Source organism: Podarcis erhardii, assembly GCF_964252035.2.
Source record: "Podarcis erhardii genome assembly, chromosome: 13".
Lineage (NCBI taxonomy): Eukaryota > Metazoa > Chordata > Lepidosauria > Squamata > Lacertidae > Podarcis > Podarcis erhardii.
In genome coordinates, this window is record NC_138502.1 from 31,323,559 (window position 1) to 31,346,970 (window position 23,412).

A 23,412-nucleotide genomic window follows, 5' to 3' on the forward strand; every position below is an offset into this window, starting at 1 on the left:
CAGCACGTGCAAATTTTATGCAGAGCCGTATCCCGCTTTTGTCCTCTGTTTTGGCAATGCATAAGGAGCCACCCTACCGGCATAGATTATAGATTGGTCTGATTTCAAGCTGAAAAGAGCCTCCTTTGTTTCATAGGAGGACAGAAGAAAATAGTCTTACGGCACCTTTAAAGACTAGCAGATTTATTGTGGTGCAAACATTCACGACATGCATGAAGTTTTACCCTTCAGTGACTCCAGGGTTTCCCAAACTTGGGTCTCCAGCTGTTTTCGGACTACACTCTCCATTATCCCTGACCACTGGTCCTGCTAGCTCAGGATAATGGGAGTTGTAGTCCAAGCAGCAGCTGGGAAACCCTGAGTATGTATATAGACTAGAGAGAGATGGTAAATTCTGGGGCCAAACGTGGACTCTACTCCACAGTAGCCTGTAGTGCAATAAATGGCTTAGTCTTCAAGGTGCCGGAGAACATTTTTGTGCGTTCTTGCTGTAGCAGACTAAAAGGCCTACCCCTCTGGCTTTCATCTCCTCCCTCCACCCCCCCCCTTTCCATCCATAGAAGCACGTTTGAATTTTGCAACCACATTTTGCTGACCTCGCCCTCTTGTGGAAAACGAGATACAACAAGGCCACATAAACTGCTGCTGGGCAATATCTCATCTGCCCTCCGTTGCAGTTGGGGAGGTGGGTGGTGAAGCTTTGACTGAATTCCTGGAGCCTGGCTGCTGAGGTCGGAGGAAAGAATAGGTTCTTGCAAGCTTATTGTTACAATAGAGGCTTCACCGGAACTTCGTTCCAGAGCAGCAGCAGCTCAGCCCTGGAAGATGTGAAAAATATGAGTTTGCTCTTGAGAGTGCGTGGGGAGACTTTCCCGTAGCCGCTCACCCACTCGGAACGACTGCAGCCGCCTTCCTCATAATGCCAGCTTGGCAAGGTGCCCAAGACAGAAGGTGAGATGGCTTGTTTATTTAATTTTTCACACTTTACATCCCACCGTTCCTTCAGGGAGATCAAGGTGTTATACACAGGTCTCCTCTTTCATTTTATCCACACAACAACCCTGCGAGGGAGACTGCCCATGCCATGAGCCTCATGGCTGAGTGGGGATTTGAACTCTGGTCTCCCCCCCCCCCGGCACTGAGGCAGTCTGTGCTTGCTTAGGGTGGGGAGTGGGGGCTAAGGAAAGGCCCTCTGCCCATGCTCAGAGGCATTGTTTCATTTCTGCTCCACATGTCCCAGACTTGAGGTCTTGCTTTGGAAAGAAGTTCTGAGGAGCCACCTCCGATAACAAGATTACCTGCTCATTTTGGCTACCTTAAATCACCAGTCCTAAACTTTGCCAAAATTCATAATCTGGGCTTTCTTGTGTTGTTGCTGCTCCTCATCTTCCAAATGCTCATTAGTCTATTTTTCGGGTCAAAAGCACCTTCCCTGTCCCCACTCCCATTAGTTAATACAGTGGTACCTCAGGTTACATACGCTTCAGGTTACATACGCTTCAGGTTACAGACTCTGCTAACCCACAAATAGTGCTTCAGGTTGAGAACTTTGCTTCAGGATCAGAACAGAAATTGTGCTCCGGTGGCGCGGGAGCAGCAGGAGGCCCCATTAGCTAAAGTGGTGCTTCAGGTTAAGAACAGTTTCAGGTTAAGAACGGACCTCCAGAACGAATTAAGTACTTAACCCGAGGTACCACTGTATGCAGTGTGTAAGCAAGCACCGACAATCTTTAAAATAAAACAAGAAGCAGTGGGAGTATCTGTGGCTGGTAGCCCCGTGCATTTTCTTGTATAGTTTTTAAATTTATTTTAAGGGGTGGTATGTTAGTTCTGCCCGGCCATTTCCTCTCCCCACACAGCTCTGCTCTCCTGCCCACTGAGCCACGCCGAGATGGTAGATAATGCTGTGGTTTCGTGCTTTTTCTCATTTGGTTGTGCGGCAGGCCTGTTTACGAGGCTCGCTCTTCGCTCCTTCCACCCGCAGTGGCTATAGATTTAGGCTCCCCCCTCCCCAGCCACATAGAAACCACCCACACAACCCTGTGTTCCATTGCACTGCCGGCGGGGTGGGATGGAGGGGCTTGAGGAAGGAGCCAAGCAGTGGTGGGAGGGGAGAATATCTTGCTCAGCCTTCATTTGCAAAGAAGGGGGAACGCCTTGAAATATACAGTGCAACATGCTCACCATTTCTTGCAGATATAATATATACATGCTCAGTATAAAAGACCAAGCAGTAGGGATAAATTCAGTTCAGCTTGTATCTAAAAGCAAGCTTGCTTAATTTGCACGCTTCCATACAATACACAAACACACTGAAACACCTTTGAAATTTTTCACTTCTGTGCAGGGCTTTTTTTCTTTTCTTCCAGAGGGAATTCACCAGAATTTTGCATTGCAGTTCTCCAGCCAAATTAATGTGTGCAAAAATGCATATCCTGGGTTGAAGTGTGTGTGTTTGTGTGTGTGTGTATATGATTTTCTAATAGCACATTGTGAGACCTGCATGTACGGTATATAAATAATCCACAGCAAATATACTTTATCCACGTTTGATTAATTTGGCACAGTTATCCAACTTCTGCCAGCAATGAGAAGGGGCAAGGTGCATTGCAGATTAGGATAAACCTACCTAGACTCTTGGTGGAGCCGTATGGTCTATAAACTTGTTTCTGGAAAACAAAAACCCTGAAAAGTAAGATTCTCTCATGCTACTAGATTCTGAGGTTACGTGGTGCATGAGTACCGTTGCTTTTGGTGGCTTGTTTTGGTCCTGTTGTTTACATATGTGCTACCTCCTCTTGAGAGTGTGGGCGATTGTTGAGATCAGGTTAATGGAAATAATGCGAAATGCACAAAATAGTTGTTTTTTTAAAAAGCAAAAACCACTGAAAAAACATTCCTCAAAATGGAATGCTTGAATTTTTTTTTTTTAAAAAAGGCTGATGTTTTTAAAGTTTAGAAGGTTTTGATTTACCAAAAAAAAAAAAAAAGTCCCATCAAGCTGAAACTGGCAAATTTCTCACACTTTGGCACCATTTATTGTATTGATAGCAACCCTGAAAGAGGAATGCAGAAACTGGAAATGTTTGTTTATTTATTTTATTTTATTATTTTATTTATTTTATTTCTATACCGCCCTATATCCGAAGGTCTTGGGGTGGTTCACATAAAATAGCAAGTACATAAAATCAAAACAAAACCAACAACCCAATAAAAAAAACCCAAAAGATCCAGCATTTTTAAAAAAGTATAATATACTTCTTAATTTTATTTCAGTTCAACAATTACTTTGATAAAATACATATTTTGTTATGTACAAATGGCTTTCTGTTAGGTCCATAAATTACCATATAGCATATATACAACAACAAAAAACAGCGACAATTTGTTGTTGACAAAAGACAGCTGGACATATAAAGGGCCCCATTACCTTCAGTAGCTTAGGGTCTCATCAAACCTAAATCAAGCCCTGGGAGGGAAGGAAGGGATCTGGTGTGAAACTTTAAAATTGAAAGTCTACAAACCGAACTAAAAAGAAAGGGAGACTGCAGTATTTCTTTTTACGTTTGCAGTGCTTAAATTTTTATTATATTATGTGCTGGGGCTCCTATATACTTGTGTCCCATATGATACGTACAGACCTCACTGTTTTATTCCTAAATGTGTGGAGAGACTGTGGCTTTTCGTGAGATGGGAGGGGGAAAGGAGGAAAATGCATTTTGCACATGCTCAGAGGTATGCTTCACACTTTGCATATTACAGAGCTGATGTTTTGTTTTGGAAGAATTAAAACACACAGTGCCTGCCTTTGAACAAAGCTCTACTTTCACAAACCGATCCTGCTAACATAACTTGCACTGGGGAAGCAAGATTCTGTGCAGGGATCAAGACACCGCAAATGTTCAGAAGCTGCAGCATGCAGCCACACAATTTACGCATGCACTCACACACATATTCCCTAATGCGCTTCCCCCATGCAGTTTCCGTGTGTGTGTTTTTGTAAGCTGCACAGAGCATAAAAATGGCATTTTATAAATACAGCTGTCCTTTGTCAACAACAAATTGTCGCTGTTTTTGTGTTGAATATATGCTATATGGTAATTTATGGACGTAGTAGGTATCTAAAGCCATTTGCACATGTTGACACGCAACCAGCCCATGCAGAATGTAGGCACCCTATATATAGAAAGGAGCAAACCAGTGATATTTTAGGGAGCAGGCTAGCAGGCAGGGTCCATTACTTACATCATAGGAGCCTACACAACACAAAACACTGTTGCTGTATGTAGGTTTTGTTTTAATTGTTTTTTATCTTATATTTTGGAAGTGTACATCCAGGGTTTTTTTTCCTTTAAATTTTTTGGGGGCCCCCAAGAGAGTGGGGCCCTAAGCTATAGCTTGTTTAGCTTCTACGTATAACTGGCACTGCGTACAGCCACACTTTCCCTAATGCGCTTCCCCCATGCAGTTTCCATGTGCGTTGTTTTGTGAGCTGCACAGAGCTTTTATCAAGAGCTGGTAATAGTCGGGAGGTTAAAGGCACAAGCCATAAGCAGGAAGCCCCTGCTTCACCTCGCATTTCACATGCGAACTTGCTGAGTGGCCTTAAGTGAGCTGTTATCTCACATCTTTCCACCGCCTCCTCCCATCTGTAACATTTAATACGGGGATTAATAATACCAGCCTTCTTAACAGAGCTGTTTGTAAAGTTTGCTGAGAGCAGCATCTGTGAAATGGGCTGAGTACTTGGGCATTGGGCAAGCAGCCCTCTCTGTGCCCATGGGCTCTCTGGATCGGGGCTCTGAAATGCAAAGTTTGTGGTTTTGTCAGTTTCTAGGCGAACTTTAGTTTAACCAAGCTTGTAGCTAAGACCACACACACACACAGAGAGAGATAAATATAAATCTACAGGGCTGATTCCTGGTGGTTGCAGACGGGGCTATGAAACCACAGCTGTATCACTTCCAACCCCTAAATATGCCTCTAGTGTTAAAAGCTTCTCCCCCTGCCCACCCACTGTGACCATGAGGGCTAGAAACCTATATATAAAGAAACAGGCTTCTATCATTTAATAATAATAGCTACTTTTAAAAAGATTAATGTTAGATTTAAAAAAAACCCTTTGATTAATGTCTAGCCCCAAAGGAGAAGCAAAGACTCTGTAATAAATTGTTTGATGAAACCATTGCCTCTTATGAAGGAAATGTGTTATGTGCAGGGGACTTCAATGGGATTATAACCCCAAAGTTGGACATAAGACGTTAAACTGGAAACACCGAAAGTACTCTTCCTCAAAGCTTTTTTAAGGAGATCCCAAACTTTGCATCTGATCGATGCATGGCTTTTTATAAATATATATCTAATTTTTAAAAATCACATTGTTCAATATCAGACCAAGCAAAAACACAAGTTTACTTTTGAAATTCTCCTTTATTTGCTTTATTAGCTGATGAGCTACTATCAGAAATGGGAATTCAAAGCATTTCTGATAATGGGCCAAGATGTTTAACTTGGGAAGGAAGAACAGCGTGTTTAAGCCTCAGAGTTGGAGGTTAACTATATTCTTATTACAAGATTCGAGAATTGTACAGACAATACAGAATAATCTGCAAGAATTTTTCCCCAACATAATGTCACTAGTGAAATAAATTGGAAAATAATTTGGAATATGGCAGAGCTTTTGCATGAGGTTTGTTAATAAATATGTCAAGTTATTTGCAGAAACAGCGCACCACATTAAATAAATAGCTGTTTGAGAAAATAAGAAATTCAGAACAGCAACACAGGGTTGTGATGTCAGATAGTACGTATGCAGAACTTGAGAAATACAGAAATATGTTAGAACTGCGAAATGTTCATGAAGCAGGAAAAAAAGCCTTTAATTTTACTCAAAAATATCTTGAGAAAGGAAGGAAAGCTGATAATCTGTTAGCATGTACACTAGCAGAGGAGCAAGTAAAAAAAAGCCCTGATTCCACATGTATTTTAAAAAGAACATAGAATATCTAAAAATATTGAAGAGACAATTAAATTATTTTAAACCTTTTTTAAAAAAAAAAAATAGACTATACCCATCAGTACAACCCCATCAGTACGACTACGCAACCAAAAGCGATAACAAGTCCCATAGTTTCCATCAGTATTATGATTGGACCATAGGCAATATATGGGTGTGCTGAATTGGCATCTAGTACCACCTGTGAACCACTTTTAAAGTACTTTTTCTAATATATGCAGAGATGGATTTTGCCAGGGCCAAGAGCCATCATTTTGTCTCATCTATTTCTTGCCCTAAATCTGTTTCCCAAACCCTTTTCAGTCCAGTCAAGACCCCTGTTTGGTTGCTAACTAATGCCTTATATATAAAAATAAGGCTTCTGCAGTTATAACAAAAGGATATCATCTTCAAACCCTCAAGCTATGTCATCGTGTCATAGTCTTAGAGTGCATGTAATTTAAACCAATTTCTGAACAAGAATGGGGATGGGATTTTACTCGGGAATCAGCACAAACTCTTTTTGCTAACATACAAAAAAATCAATACGAACCGCTCTATGAATGGTACACGACTCTACAAAGATTGAGTAAAATTCACATTCTCTGTGGTAGAAAGTGTTGAGAGATGTGTACATTTGAAAGCAGATATTAGGGTTGTCATACATCTGGAGGTTCCTGGACATATCAGGAATACCACAGTCGTCATCAGTGTCTGGGCAGAAATCAGTGCAGTATCTGGGGAAATGGCAGTCCATGTTGGCAATACCGTTTTTGCTCAACAACTTTTCTGAACAGATTTTCACTGTTTGAAATATGGCAACCCTAGCAGATCTGGAACATATTTGGTGGACCTTTCCGTTGATTAAAATCTTATGGGGAGAGGTAGTAAAGATAATATTGTTAATAACATTTTGCACTTTATTACAAATTATTATTGTATTTAGACCCAGAAACATAAAGAGTTAATGGGGAATTTAATAGTAACTTTTGCATGCTTGTTGCATCATCAACATCATCATCATCATCATCATCATCACCATCATTTATTTATACCCCGCCCATCTGGCTAGGTTTTCTCAGCCACTCTGGGCGGCTTCCAGCAGAATATTAAAATACAATGATTTAATGGAAAAAATAGGTCACCACCCACAGTGAAAGAATGTTTAACAAAAATTTGGAAGGTAGCCATTCAAGGTATAAGCTTACGGGCTTGATTAGAGAGAGAGAGAAGGCAGAAAAGAAAGATGAAATTTTAAAGATAAATGGAAACTCCTTATTGAGTTTATGAGGTATAAATGTAAGTATGGACAAATATAGCATTTTACTATGCGGAAAAGCCAAGTATAAATATAATTATACTAAGTTAGTTATTGGTATGAGCTTTCATGTGCATGCATACTTCTTCAGATACATCTATTTGAAGAAGTGTGCATGCACACAAAAGCTCATACCAATAACTAACTTAGTTGGTCTCTAAGGTGCTACTGGAAGGATTTTTTAAATTTTGTTTTGACTTTGGCAGACCAACAAGGCTACCTACCTGTAACTATAATTATACTGTATTTCTTGTTTGTATGTATTTTGCTATATTGTGGATTTTTTTATTTATATGTATATATGGGATCTAGTAAAGTTTGTTTTCTTAAAACCAATAAAACAGTTAAAGAATAGTTGTGGGGGGACGGGACTCCCACAGTCATTAAACAAATGCTTCAACGCTGCTGCCCCACAAATGTGTAATTAATTTTGGACTCCTATGAACCCATGATTGTGTGAGTGGGAGATGGCATATAAATAAAAACGTGGAGATCCAGGTTGCGAGGAGAAGGAAGAGTGGTGAGCTTTAAAGCTGCCCGTCTTGGTATCTTTAGATGCTCTAGAAGTGCATCTTGGATTGTAGCCACAGAGGTGATTCTAGGTGGGACACTTCACCATCTTAGAAGCAGACATACCTTCTCTATCAATAGGATACATCCTCTGTGCGCACGCTCCATGCTGCTTGTCAGGCTCTGACAGTCATTCATAACCAGATCTTTCGGGACATTTCAGTTCATCTCCTATCACAAGCCCTCAACGAAAGCTTCCAAATGTCAGGAAAAACATCCGCACCCCTCGAAGGGGAATTCGCTGTCCCTCTTCACTCGAGAGAAGAAAGAAAAGAGAACACAATTGAATTTTCTTTGGGCAGAATTGAATAATTCCTCCCCCTGCCCCTTTGAGGAGCCTTGAAGAGACAATTGGCGACAAATCCATGGAAAGGGGATAGCTGTCTGGTACAGTTAAGTGCACCCCATCTCCCATGTCCTGCCCCCCCTTGTCAGAGCCATTCAGTTTAACTCAATGGCTTTCTCTGTGCAAGATGTCCACGTGGTGACGTGCCTTTCGTAACGTCATCAGACAGGTTCTCCATTCTCATAAGCGTACTCAATATGTTATTTCAAGGTGACATAGAAGTTCAGGGCAAGACCTGACTTCTTCTTCTTCTTTTCTAAAGGCTTGATGGTTTTGTCAGGGCGTTGATGGGCAGTGAGTGGGTCATCCCCTAAAGGGAGGAAGTGTTTCCACAACATCTCATGGTTCAAGACAGTATTGTGATCGTAGGGCTGGACTTTTGCAGCCTTCTCTTATCTGCCATACCTGAAGCTATTCTCTGACTGAGGGTCCTCATTTCTGGCTAGACTGAAGTTCAGAATTGGGGACTGAGAATTCTCTGGGAACAACACTGACTGCTCGCAAAGGATGATGATGATGATGATGATGATAATAATAATAATAATAATAATAATAATAATAATAATTTTTTATTTATACCCCGCCCTCCCCAGCCAAGGCCGGGCTCAGAGCAGCTTACAAACAATAATAAAAACAAGAAGAATGATTACAACTTAAAAACAAAAATAAAATACAACATTAAAATAATGGAACATTAAAATGGATATGGCTTTGTCAGTGGTGGCACCCTAATTATGAGATGCCTGGCACCTTCATTAAGATTCTTGTGTGTGTGTGTGTGTGTGTGTGTGTGTGTGTGTGTGTGCCAAGTGGAAACCTTTCTGTTTGATTGTCCTTGGCCTTTTAGAACTGTGTTTCTGCAAGGGTTTAAATGCTGCCATGCTGCTAGTGCTGGTTTATAAGCTGGAGATTTACAAGATTGGTTTTTAATGTGTTTAACTGTACTCTATGAATTCTCCAAGGGCTCTGGGGACTGGGTGGGCCAACAAGTGCTCTAAATAAAGATGTGTGAAAAGGAACCGGGGGTGAAGGTTGGGGGAGAGAAGTAATGTGTGTTCACATTACTGTTTCGGAGCACAGCAAAGTTGGGTTTTCCCATGGTGTGTTACACAGCCCTTTCCCCTTTAGCTGTTCACACTAGTATGGCTTCGTTAGTGTCAGATTAATTTCTTCTTCTTGTGCAACCTTTTGTAGGAGCAAATGCTTACGAATAACTAGAGAACCCGTGCAAAATTTGCACAGACCTCTGGTTTGTTTTCCTTGTGTGCACCATTCTTCGGATGCAACCCGGTAGTTTGGATCAAAAGTGTATTTGGGATATCTTGCCAATGATAACAAAACATGAATTGAGAATAAAGCTGTGACCATGACCAGGAATGCTAACTTGGCCCTGCGATTGTGGGTGCCTGGGGCCATAGGTGCCATGCAGCGTGCATGTCCCTGGCACCGAAATTTGTGGGTGCCTGACTCCTTCATGGGGAATTTTGTGTGTACTCAAGGGAGTTGGCATCTATGGCTATGACTGATGCTGTGAGCCTAACATCAGATCATGCCCTGGCAAGCGAGCCAGGGAGTTGGGAATTGGAAACCACCTGAATAGAGATACAGTGGCAGCTCTCCTCCATCTCCTTGGAGTGAGCATGGTGTTCCCTGCAGCTTCTTCCCGCACTGATCCAGTAGTTTAATAGAGGAAGGAACCAGGTGGGTAGGCCAAAATACCTGGTTCCTTTCCACATAAAGGTTGTAAGCTGATGTTCATGTAGAACAGGGTTTCCCAAACTTGGGTCTCCAGCTGGTTTTGGATTACAGCTCCCATCATCCCTAGCTCGCAGGACCAGTCGTCAGGGTTGTAAGCTGATGTTCAATTGTAGAACAGGGTTGTAAGCTGATGGGAATTGTAGTCCCAAAACAGCTGGAGACCTAAGTTTGGGAAACCCAGATGTAGGAAGCAACGACATAATGACCTAGTTGCCACAAAGAGCAACTAAAGTGGTTAAACATGTTTGTGGACTATACCCCTTTGAACACGTGAAGTTACTTCTACCGAGCTATTGCTCCATTTATTTCATGGGGTGGGGAAACTGTGCCCTTCCAAATGTTGCTGGACCACAACTCCCATCATTCCTGGCTCCAGCTGATAGGAGATGACTCCCAACATCTGGAGGCCCATAGGTTTCCCAAGACAGTTTTTAGCTCTATATTGTCTCCTGGCTGGCAGCTGCTTTCTAAGATCTCCAGGCCAGATGCCTTTCCCAATATTGTTGCCTGAGATCCTTTTACCTGAAGGTGGTGCAGATTAAAATCCAGTGCCTTTTGCATGCAAAGCAGGTGGGAAACCACTGAGCTATGGCCCCTGAAGAATGTAGGTAAAGAATTACATGGTTGAATGCTCCTCCATTTGAATGGGTGGAAAAGGTTAGTGAAATGTCTCACCCTGCCTTCCTGGCACTGAAACAGCCATTCAGGAGCCAGACAAGGAGTGCAGTAAGTAGTGTTGCTACCACTGCCATGGCAACAGCAGCATTGGGTCGTGTGGGGGGGGCATTCATGCACTGGCAGAGGGTGGTCAGCAGCACCAGGCTGAGAGGTCCCTGAAGACTTGGTGCCAGCCCTGGCTATGGGCCCAGCTCCTAGTTTAGTGGATCACTGCTAGATTGATTTGTTTTACTGTGGTGTTCATATCCGGAAGCTTGACTTGCAGGAGGAAGGTTAGGAAGGGTGGCTATTCTGCATTCGCTTTCTGCCTGTGGTGACCCACTGAAGATCACAACAGATGGCAAAGGTTGCCTCCAAAGCGGTTGTATAAATCTCGCCCATCTCTCACCCTCCAAAGAAAGTGCCTCCTATTGCAGAGGCTGCCGTTTATACGCCTTCAGGGCTTTCCCCCTTTTCCCCTCTTTTGTCAGGGTAAACCTGGCCCTTGCCTACACGGAGCTGACCGAGGAGTTGTGTCGCCTGAGGAACCTGAGTTCTCTCCAAAGCCAGATTCTCCGGACGCTTGTGCAAGAGCAGGCCCTCAATGGTGGTGAGTGGGGCATGGGGGAGGGAAAAGCCAGGGGAGGCACGGGGTTTGGGAGCAGGTCAGAGGAAGAAGGAGCTGTGATAACCAGTGAAACCAGGCAAGTGTGAGTGTGTTTATGAGACCTGGAAAGGGCCAAAGGCAAGGCAAGTCTGCCCACCAGCCCGAATTACAAAAAATAAGAAGAGCCATGGTGAATCAGACCAAAGGTCCATCTTGCTGAGAGGTAGCCAGAGTGGTACCCTTTTGATGCGTTTCCGAGCACAATTCCAAGTGTTGGAACTGACCTTTAAAGACCTAAATGGCCTCTGGCCCTGTATAGCTGAAGGAGCGTCTCCACCCCCATCGTTCAGCACTGAGGTCCAGCGCCGAGGGCCTTCTGGTGGTTCCCTCACTGCGAGAAATGACGTTACAGAGAACCAGGCAAAGGGCCTTTTGTGGCAGCAACGCCCTCCCTGTGGAACGCCCTCCCGTCAGATGTGAAGGAAATAAATAACTCTCTGACTTTTAGAAAACATCTGAAGGCAGCCCTGTTTAGGGAAGTTTTTAATGTTTGATGTTTTATCGTGTTTTTAATATTCTGTTAGGAGCCGCCAGAGTGGCTGGGGAAACCTAGCCAGATGGGCGGGGTTTAAGTAATAAATTATTATAATATTATTATTGTAAGTACTTCTTGGCGCAGCGAATAGTCAAATGATGGCTATGCTCCACCTCCGCAGTTGAAGGCAGTTGGAACTGGAAACCACAGGAGGGGAGAATGCTCTTGTCCTCCTGTTCTGGTTCCTCATTTCCCACAGGCTGACCCCCGTGAGAACAGACGGACCATTGGCCATGATGCAGCAGGCTCTTCTTATGCTCTTAAGTGACCTCTTACTGGTACAGTGGTGCCTCGCAAGACGAAAAGAATCCGTTCCGCGATTCTCTTCGTCTAGCGGTTTTTTCGTCTTGCGAAGCAAGCCCATTGACGGATTAGCGCTATTAGCGGCTTAGCGGCTTTTAGCGGATAAGCAGATAAGCGGCTTAGCGGCTTAGAAAAAGGGGGGGGAGGGGGAAAAAGTTGGAAAAACTCGCAAGACATTTTCGTCTTGCGAAGCAAGCCCATAGGAAATTCGTTTTGCGAAGCACCTCCAAAACGGAAAACCCTTTCGTTTAGCGGGTTTTTCGTCTTGCGAGGCATTCGTCTTGCGGGGCACCACTGTACAAATCAGACGAATGGTGCTGGAGGTGTTTTGCTTGCTGGTTTTGCAGACAGCTATGTGGGGGAGTGGGGAAATGCAGCCTCAGAGCAACTGCTGCCTCTCAGTTTCGAAGCAGGATCCTTCTCTGACTTGCTCCTGCTCTGTTCCAGGTCAGCGGCACTCTCCTCATTCGCAGCGCCATTCCCCCGCTCAGCAGCGTCGATCTCCAGGTCCTCAGTGCTCGTCTCCAGCGCAGCAAGGGAGATCTTCATCTGTCCCTCAATGCCAGTCTCCGGGCCTGCAGAGACGGTCGCCAGCACCGCCCCCTTGCCAGTCCCCCGCGCATCAGCGCCGTTCCCCAGCGCCGCCCCCTTGCCAGTCCCCCGCCTCGCAGCGTCGTTCACCTGCCCCGCTGCCTGCCCAGCCTCCTGCCCCGCAGCGCTGCTCGCCGGGCCCCAATTGCTCCTCCCCCGCCATCACCTCGCAGCACAGGTCACCGGGTGGCGAGAGGAGCATCATGGATCTGGCCTACTCCAAACCCTTGAGCCACCACATCAAGGCGAGCTTCCAGGGTCGCCGGAGCTACTCGGAGGTGAGCGATGCGGCTATGTACCAGCAGAACCGCTCCCTCTGGCTGCAGCCGGAAGCTTCCACCTTACCAAAGCACCGTCCCTACGGCGAAGTTTACGCCAGAGACGCCTTCGAGGAGCACTTGCGCTTTGAGAAGCAGTCCTCGGACGAAGACGACTGGGCCCTCCCAAGTCCCCCCAGCCCTGAAGCGGGGGGCATTCGCTGCGCCTCCTTCTGTGCAGGGTTCCCTATCCCCGACACCTCCACACACCGGACTGATGCCTCATACTCCAGGGCTGAGCATGCCCAGTCCTGGCCTTCAATCAATGTAAGCAGCACCCAGTGATGTTTATATGCCATCATTCCAGTTCAAATGCTATCCGGTCTCATGGAAGATCATCCACACAGATATTCTTATATTGCTTATTTTATTTATAAATTAAGTTTTGTGCTTGTTTTTAAAAAAACATTTTCTGGGATTTTTATAATGACTATTTGAGTGGCACAGGCAAAAGACTTGAGTTCCTATCTGCACCATACATTTAAAGCAGTATTATATCACTTTTTTAAACAGTCACAAGCTCACCACAGAGAATCCTGGGAGCTGTAGTTTGTTAAGGATAGTGAGAGTTGTTAGGAGACCCCCTATTCCCCTCGCAGAGCTACTACAGTTCCCAGAGTCCCCTGGGAAGAGGGACTGGTTTTTAAATTGCTCTGGGGGTTAAAATGGTACTCTTTGGCTTTAAGGGGGCTTAATACTGTAAATGGGTTGGTGAAATATCGCAAATGGATGTTAGCAGCAGGGCTGAGTGTGCTTTAACATACTGCAATTTCCCCAGAAAGAATATATCCAGATTAACTGGGAAAATACAACATACTGTATTTTGATGACAAGAACAGCGTGTGTGAGCACGGCATTAGTTTGTGCGGTTGAGTGTATAGCCACATCACCTCTGTAGCAAGAGGGGCGGGGAGCCATTTTCAGTATTCCATTCTGGACAGCCTTTTGAAGACCACATAACGGGGTGGACGGAGCCACAGGCAGAAGTGGGTGGAGCAACAGATGCAGATTCTGCCATTGTACAGAAGAGTAGTTTCCATGCACATTCCCAGATACCTCTATATCCTCCATCCAGAGACGCGAAAGGATGTGTTCCAGCCAAGCAAAAGCATTTGCAATTGGGTGCAGGGCTGGTGAGGTGTGTGGCCTCTGGAGTGGGGGTTTATGCTTAGGGAGAGTTCTGAGGGTCATATGGAGAAACTTGGAGGGCCACATTTGACTCATAGACAGAGGTTCCCCACCCCTACTACAGCACTCCCCTTGTTTTAATATTCCATTTTGTAGGGGGGGGGGGTTTGGGGATGTTTCTCCAGCACTTAGGGGGAGTGGCAGCAGAGGTCATCCAGTTGCCTGGAAGAATCAAGAGGTTTTGGGTCCTCCTGGAGGAGGAGCCAATGAATGGGCCCAAGCAATGAATTGAGGAACTCAATTGGAATGAGCATGATATGATGCCTAGGGTGTGTGCAAGTCTTCCAGTTTTGTTTTATTTTAATTGAAGGGAAGGGGTTGGCTGGAGGCCCATCCACCATGCACCACCTAATTTTAACAGTGGGTGTGGAGGACAAGTGGTTGCTTCAGGTTTAAGGAAATTATATTACATTGATAATTGCGTTAAGAATTAACAGAAGCAAAACCAATAGCAAATTGGAAAATACCAGAGGGGGAATGCGAAAGAGGCCCTTGTGTTGGAGCATCCTAAGTCTTCTGGAGTAATGAAACGTTAAGATGTCAAACGTATTTTCATTCTGTATTTTTATTCCCGACTTGTCTTGAGTGCAGGTGCTCTGGTTCTCAAAAGTCATTCATAAATGTAAACTTTTGATCTGAACTCACAGGTAGTTGCTGCTATATAGAAACACACCATTTAAATGAATACGTTGTTTACAATTTTATACCTGCAGTCAATATAGCAAGCAATATATGATACTACCATATTATTATTATTTTTTACTCCCACTGGGCTGTGCAGAGGATTCTAAAAATCACCGTTCAATGAGCTGTACATCCCCTGTGGGAGTTTCCCAGATACAGCCCCATGTGCTTTCCCTGCCGCGCTGCACCCCCCGCCTTTTCTGTGACAGAAGCCGATCAGTTTCTGCAACAAAACAGTTTCCCTTCCACTCTTTATGACCAGCCAAGCCCTGCTGACCAGGCACATATTAGGAAGGATCCAGCTTTTTATCCTCCAGAACACTTAAGAGATCTACTTTTAACAAGCAATTAATTTTCTTAGATTTGTTTGTTTTAAAATGATGTCTTCTCTCATCTACTTCCTTCCCCGACCTGTATCCTTTAGTTGCTGATGGAGACGGTGGACTCTGACATCCGAAGCTGCCCACTCTGCCAGGTGGCCTTTCCCATCGGTTACCCAGATGACGCTTTGATAAAACACATTGATTCACACCTGGAGAACAGTAAGATCTGAGGCCTGCACACCTGCCATGCCCTTCCTCTTCCGGCTTCCTTAGTGAGACCCGTCCACCTCACTCACCAGGCCCCCCCTCCCACCCACTCAACTTGGATGCTGCATGAAAAGTGGTGGTGCAACAGGGGCTCGCTCTAAAATACCTCCAAGTCTCCAGTAGACTGAACCGGAAGAAGAGTTTTGCCTCTCCCTCTCCCTCTTCTCTGCCTTGGTTTCTAAAGTGGGTTTCCTCTTCCTCCTGCTCTTGATGAGTAGGGCCTGCAATATTTCTCCAATGCTTGAACCAGTCGTGGAGGTTGTGGGGATAGGAGGCGAGAAATGCGCTTCGGCCAGGCTTAGCAGACAGAGCATGCCGCCGCTGCTCTCCATCTGAACGCTCAGAACTGAGGGCAGAGGATGACTCTTTATCTACGTGGTTCTGGTTTGGGTGTCTCTGGAAGATCTCAGGGTAGGAGAAATCTCTCGGGGTTGTGTGTGTGTTTTTTGGGGTGGGGCAGGGGAAATGGGCTGAGGAACTCTTGGACTTGCTGAGGTGACAGCCTGGCACTCAGGTGAAAGAAATCGGAAGGTTTCGTTTTTGTGCCCCTCCCGCGAGCAGGAAAGTCCCAAGTGGGTCCAGTCTCCCTGCCTTTTCTGCTACTAAGGAGGACGTTCAGGTCTCACTCCTTGTTGACCATTAATTATCAGACACAGAAAGCCTTGGCCTCCAACTGCTGGTTCAAGTGTCTTGGTCTTTTACATTAAAAGCCCACTTTAACGATGCTGCTTAGAAATAGAGCCAACTTCCAGAGGTGTAGCATGGATGTTCTTATGTTATTGCACTGGACATTAAAACACACGGAAGCTTTTTTCTTTCTTTGTCTTTTCCACAAAAGGAGCTGCTCCTCTCCTTCTCCTTGCCGGTCTCTTGTGAGTTGGCACTGGAGGAAATGTGCACTGCTGACTTGAGTCGAGCTCCAGAAAGCGTCCCCACGTGACTGTCTGTGTTCTCTTTTGGCGACTGTTCTTCCACCTTTCTCATGAAACAACTTCTCACCTTGCTTTGGGTAGTTAGTTCCAGTATAACAAGAAGTGTACTTGCCACATTCTGCGTCACTGTTCTCCTGCAATGACAGCATGTTGACACTGTTTTTGACAACTGCATAAATGTAAACACCCTTCTCATATTCTAACATCCACTGTTTCTCTTTCTCTCTCTCTCTCTCTCTCTCTCTCTCTCTCTCTCTCTCTCTCTCTCTGGCCTTACTGAGCATATCTTTCTCTGTACTGATCTAAAACAATTGGCATGTTTTGGTTCTTCTATCGCTTCCGGTCATAAGCTCCCTCCGTATTGTGAGAAGTGTCTCCTTGAACAGCCTGTCCATGCATCAGGCTTTGGTAAGACAAAACAAAACAAAAAGATCTGTATGGGACTTCTTCTCTTGAGGCAACTGTCTTCCTATCACCCCGTTCTTTACTAGCCAATGTATGTGCTGAGATTTATAGCCTGCCTTATCCCAAGGGCTCAGAATGCGCAGTGGCAGACAGGGATGGGTCTTTGTGGCTCACTGTCCAACCCATGTGGGAACTAAGAGGAGAATAGAATTTTTTTTAATGAAATGTAGAATAGAAAGGTTTGTTGTTTTTTTAAAAAATAGTTCCTTTATTCCCTCTCCCTTATTCCCAGAAAACTATTAGCAGTCCAACCCAGTTCGTTTTTTCAAAGACTTCAGTCCATCACAAACATACCATTTTCCTCTTCTTCCTCTTCCCTGTCCACACTATGATCTGTCACAATTGGCAATTCCTCCTCAGCATTATATCCATCCTTTTATTGAGCTCCTCTTCGGTAAACTAGATGTGGTGGCAACAGACCCATGTCTTCAAAGGTGAGTTGCTGCCAAGCCACTGCCAAGTGTGGGGTGGGCAGGTGATTTCAAGTGAGGAAGTAGGTGAGCTGCAGGAGAAGAGGTAAGCCCATTTTCTTGCCCTGTGCTTCCCTTCTGTTCCCGCTCTCCCTAGCCACATGCACCCACATCATCTTGGTTCACATTTGGAGCTGGCCTTCCGACATGGTCAGGCCACATGCTGAACGAGAACATACCCACCTCCTTTGTCAACACAGTCAGTGTTCTTGGACGCCGGTGCAGCCCTGCACTCCTCACTGTCCTCTGCCCCTCCCACCCCAGGACAGTTACGGGACTCTCTAGGTCAAGCTGCTTGATTGAGGGTTCCCCCAAAAGCTGGAACCAACCTTGCCCCCCTGAGATGCATTAAAAGGGGCGAGGGGAGACAGAACAACTGTTGACTAGGATTCATGCATATCAGTCCTTTTGCGCTTGCAAGCCAAGTTCTTCGTCTGATTCCCAGCCCATCACTTCCTGCCTGTCCCAAATAGAGGGAAAGCTCAGTTGGCTAGAGTGTGGTGCTGATGATGCCAAGGTTGCAGGTTTGATCCCCGTGTGGGACAGCTGCGTATTCCTGAATTCCTGATGATCCTCAGGGTCCCTCCCAACTCTGCAATTTTATGATTCTGTGAAAGGTGTTTCATTGGAAGCTGAACCCCATGGACAGTCTTCAGACCCTTTGTCCGCCCCCCTTCAGTCTCCTCAAAGTCTCAGGGGCTGAACCCTTCTCTGCTTCCCTCTAGTAAGTAGCAGTGCAGAGGGGTGATTGGGGTGTACCTCCTATTCATTACAATGATGCCTGCACCAGGAGAACTTCCAGTAAGTCAGGTCTGTCAGTCTCCCACTCTGCTGCCCTTTAATGGTGCCCCATTAAAGTCTCTGCTTCAGCCAGAGCAAGCCCACACTGTCTGCAATTTAGGGGAGTTTTTAATCATGTTTTATCGTGTTTTTAATATTCTCTTGGGAGCCCCCAGAGTGTCTGGGGAAACCCAGTTAGATGGGTGGGGTATTATTATTAGCCATGCATCTCCCGCATACTCTTATAACGAAGGGCTCTTATACCCATCACAGCTTCCACACGGAGACCCCACGTTTTTAATTTTTTGGGGTGAGTTGTTGCTACAAAATGGATCAGTTCAAAGCTCAGGCAGTACTATTGATGCCTGTGCAAATGGTCCCAAATCACAAAGGCTCTGGGTAGCATGGAGAAATGTTGTGGGCCATTGTACTCTCAGGCACAACTCACCCAATGGGGGTCTTTAAAGGGACTTCTGCTTGACAGACATGTTGTGGGGACCTTCCCTTAACATAGAACCTGAAAATTAGCCACGGAAAAAACCTTCATCCACACAAATCACATTATTTCACAGATTATTTGGGGATTTTCTGAGTAGGAAGAGAGCCACGTTCTGTGGAGCAAGGCTGAAAATGCATCTCTTCCAACTTGTAACCTTTCTTCCATTTCTCTATGGGAAATCTACCTCAGAGTTTATGAGAAGCAGGAATGATAATCAAGCAAAAAAAAATAAAAAAAATGGAGGGAGCTGTTGGGTGATGGGAAGGTGTGTTTTTTTTATTATTCTTATTTTCTGTAGCCTGCCATAACCTAAGGGCTCAAATATTACCCATATATTTTCCTTTGCCCTAAAGCTTCACAATCTTTAAAAAAACCCCAAAACTGAACCAAAAAACTCGAGCAGCAATGGTAAAAGGGGGCAGCAATGCCCATGAATATATAAAAGTAATTCGCTACCAAGAGCCTTCATGCCTGTTAGCATAGAGTGGTGGCTAAGCTGCTGAACTGCAACCCAGAAGGTTCTTACTTCAAATCTCATCTTTACCATGGACTTGTTAAGTAGCCTTAGGTAAGGCCAAAGAAAATCCATTCTCATTGTGTCCATGAACATCCCACCCTACTGATCCTCTGAGAAATGCACAGGGAATTGTTTTAGAAGACTATAAACATGAGGCTGACAAAGAGTATTCCTGTTTCTCTATTAGGCACTACTATTATGCACCATGGTTCATAATAGGAAAGTGTCCTGTAAGGGACATTTGCAGATGGTTGCCACTTTCTGAGTGGGATTCAATTGCAGACCTGCAAATTCAAGTGAAGTGATGGGGAAATGTGTCGAGAAGTGTGGGATAATAGTTGCTTGATGCACTATCATATAACAGGTCAGAATGAGTGGCCAATAAACAGCTGACAGCTTATAGCCTCCCTGCAAACTTCGTGCAAACAAATCAGGAAGAATGCTCAAGAAATGGGTCATGTGGAAGTGATCCTGGACTAGGGAGGTCTTAGCAGTGCTTAGATTGATCTTTGGGGCAGGTTTTCATCTTAGCATGATGTGTTGACCTTTAAACATAGTATCATCATCGTGGTACCTTCCTTGTTCTCACAATGGGCATGGTTAAAGTATGGGTGACTCATTCCACACACTTCACAGTGCATGTTTATGAGAGTGTCCTTCCAGCCTCTTTGTTTGTTTTATGCCTTTTGTTCCATATCAGTTTAACGCAGATACCAATTGCTAATACAGATTAGAATCTCCACTCAAAATGCCTTTTGAAAGTGTAGCCCTTCGCTTGCCACTATTTATAATGCTGCTTACAAAACAAATATAAAGTTGGGTAAGTGTGTTAAGGAGTAACTGATTCATGTTAAGTGCTCTTGTGAACAAGCTCCCCAATTGCTGTCGCTTATGACCCCCTCATCTTTCTCCTTAGTATTTTTTTTTTTCTTAGAAGAAATGCATTCTTTGTTACGTCACTTGTTAGTCAGAAAATAGACATCTCTGCTCTAGCCCCCATCTCTCTAGCTTGATTGCCCCAAATGTGAAGATGCAAGGAAGGCCGCCTTAGATACTTGGCTGTGGAAAACCCTCGGGAGAGAGATTGGTCTGTCTGTATTGTTCCCATCCCTTTCTTTGGTGTGTGTGTGTGTTTTTTTTCCTTCTGAAGAGACTCTGTGCTCTGTGATTCAGAATAACTCCAATAAAAGTTGCCAATTGGTGAACATTTTCATTCATGGCTGAGTGTTTCTTGGGTTGGCAGTGGAATGTAGGAAGCTGGCTTACATAAAGTAAAACCACTATTCATTCTACCTCAGTTTTGTCTATTGCACCAGTGTTCCTAAGCCTTGGGTCCCTAGATGTTGGACTACAAGTCCTGTCATCCACAGCCAGTCAGGGATAATGAGACTTGCAGTCTGACAATACTAGGATGCAAGGCTGAAGAACACTAACAGCAGGTCTCCAAGGTTTCAGGTGTCCCCCCCCCCCATACACACCTTTTTCAGCACACCCAATTCCGCCACCTTTCCCCCCACTTTTGCATTTCTCCCCAAACAACTTCTTTTTTCCTCAACTCTTTTGTACTTGTACAACCTTCCTGCAAGCTTGGTGATATCCCCATCATTTGTGGGTGCTACTGTTTCAGCTTCATGATGTAGAAAAGAAATCAATGTTTGGGCCAGGTAAATTTCTCTGTGGAGAGCATTCCCTGCCCAGGGTGCCACGATTGACAAGTTCCTGTCTCCCACCTAACTTCAGAAAGGAGGGGGGAGCGTTTCAGGTGAAGAATGCAGACTTCTGTGGAAGAAGACAGTCCTCTAAGTATTGCTCCATTATGCTCAGGGATACCTAATACATATCAAATCTGGAGCAGCACTGGCCCAAGACGCTTTGGTGATGGGAAATCCATGCAGCACGCTCTCCCACTCATTAATAAGTGTCACAGTCCTGTGGGAAATTCTCCTGCACAGGTCTTACTGAAATGAACAATATCTGTGCAAGAGATCTGGGTTCCTCTTTCTTTCAGTGGGACTTGTGCACAGGTGGGGATGGGCAAAAAAACTCAATTTGGCTGGAAAGCACAATTCAGAGTGTGAATTCTGAAGGATGGCTGCGTTTCGGCTAGTGTATTGTTTTGGAACGTGCAAATCAGGCAGGTTCACCCTCAAGTGTTAACAGAATAACATTTCTCCCCCCATCTAATATACACAGGTGACCTTCTCAGTCGTTTTTGCCCATTTGTCTCCCAGTCTGCTGTCCTTAATAGCTCAGCAGGTCCACTCCTTGAGGAAGCCATATCCTCTTGACATGTGACAGTACCACCTTTGCCCTCATGAGTTTGTAACACGTATGTGGGGAGTTCTTTGGCTTCTGATCTCTGAGGTAACCATCTCTAATAACAAAATGGGGCCCCAGCAATAAGCAGCACTTCTGAGGTTTAGGAAGTTAATAATACATATACCCACAAAACCTCCCTTGTTAGTTTCAAGCACTGTTTCTAAAAGTTCAAAAGAAGACTTGAGGTTTTGATGAAAATCAGAAGAATGGCATGGGGAGGGGGTGATTTTTTTTTAACTTAAACTTATGGCCAACTTGCAGCCAATTCAAGGCCAGCAAAACAACAACAACATTTTCACACAATGTATAATTAAATTAGGGACTTCACTAGCACATTGTGTGCTCATGAATGCCGTAACTTCATTACACATCTTTGGGAAGAAGTTCTCTTCCCTGCCTCTCCCTTATTTTGGTCTTGACCGTTTGGTCTTTAATCACGGTGCTGCCACCTCTGATCTAGAGCAATTGTACAAAGCTGTTGGGAAGATGGGTCACTAGCTTAGACAATGCAAAAAGAAAAGTGAAAGAAACAGCACAATCCCACACATGATTCTATTCAGAAGTACGTTCTGCTGTGAACAATGGGCTGTTGTTGCTGGTATCTTGAGAAGGGTGGGAGTGGCTGGAGATGGCATATGACCTGAGGGGACTCTCAGGCCAAATATGTTTGGAAGGCCACATTTGGTTCCTGGGCCTGAGGAATCCACCAGTTATATTAAGTCGGACCATTGGTCCCATCTAGTTCCATACTGGTAACACTGATTGCGGCTCTCCAGGGTTTTCAGGCAGGGGACATTCCCACACCTACGTGGAGATGCTGGGATTGAAACATGGGACTTTCTGCATGCAAAGCAGGGACTCTTGCAGTGACTTTCCCCTGGTCCATATGTGTCAGGGAACTGACATCAGAGCGAGAGGTGGAGGCAAGGCTCCAAAACGATGCAGGAGAGGGGACCAGCAGGGGGGAAGGAATTCAGCGTAACACCAGTAGAGAAGAGAAGGAGATGGAGGATTTGGAGACAGGCTCCAAGACCCTTCACCAGAGACTAGTGGGGAGAGCGCTGACATGCCTCTGCCTTCCCCTTACTTGCGCAGATGAGTTCCGCGCAGGGAAAGTAGGAGGAGACTTGGCGTCAAACAGCTCTTATGCTGGAAGAGGTTCAAGAAATGCCCACTGACGGATTCTGCAAGTGACTGACCGGCCAAGGGGTGTGAGCCGTCAGCCAAAGCATGGTTGGCCAGGCAATCTAACCAAAACTGAAGGCAACTTACGCACAAGTAACCCCTTACAACCATTACAATATGCAATGTGGGAGAAAAAAGCAACTGAGCTCAGCGAAAGAGGGGTATGCATTTCTTTAAAAGACCTCATGATTGGATTACTGCAATGTACTCTAAATGCGGCTAACTCTTGGGGTTGGAGCTAAAGCTGATGAAGAATGTGGCAGCTAGGTTGCTTGTGGGGGCAAACTACCACCAGCATCCTGCTCACTGGATTTGAACCAACCACTAATCTGCTTCCAGGCCATGTTCAAGGTGTTGGTACTGTAAGATATAAGTACAGTGGTACCTCAGGTTATAGATGCTTCAGGTTACAGACTCCACTAACCCAGAAGTAGTACCTCAGGTTAAGAACTTTACCTCAGGATGAGAACAGAAATCGCATGCTGGCAGCTGTGGGAGGCCCCATTAGCTAAAGTGGTACCTCAGGTTAAGAACAGTTTCAGGTTAAGAACGGACCTCCAGAACGAATTAAGTTCTTAACCCAAGGTACCACTGTACTAACATGTAAATCTCTATACAGCTCAGGACCAGTAGGTGGTTGTGGCCTGCAAGAAAGTTTCTCTCACAAGTTTGAAAGATCTCAGAAGCCCACTCTACAGCAGCTTGGAGCAGGGCTCTTAGCATGGC

At 44.9% G+C, this 23,412-nt stretch overlaps 1 protein-coding gene across 2 annotated transcripts in view; it reads left to right on the forward strand.

The window, feature by feature from the left end:
• TBKBP1 (TBK1 binding protein 1) overlaps positions 1-20,395 on the forward strand; it is a 60,609-nt gene extending 40,214 nt beyond the window's left edge. Inside the window, exons 8-11 of one of the 2 annotated variants that reach the window (XR_014150695.1) lie at positions 11,136-11,254; positions 12,597-13,324; positions 15,354-15,930; positions 16,358-20,395. Coding sequence is in view for 1 of the 2 variants with exons in the window: in XM_081837880.1 (XP_081694006.1) it covers positions 11,136-11,254; positions 12,597-13,324; positions 15,354-15,482 (976 nt within the window). In the remaining variant the exon portion in view is untranslated. Of the gene's footprint in view, positions 1-11,135; positions 11,255-12,596; positions 13,325-15,353 lie in introns of both variants that reach the window. The other variant, XM_081837880.1, reaches the window with a different exon arrangement.
• Positions 20,396-23,412: the final 3,017 nt, after the last annotated feature.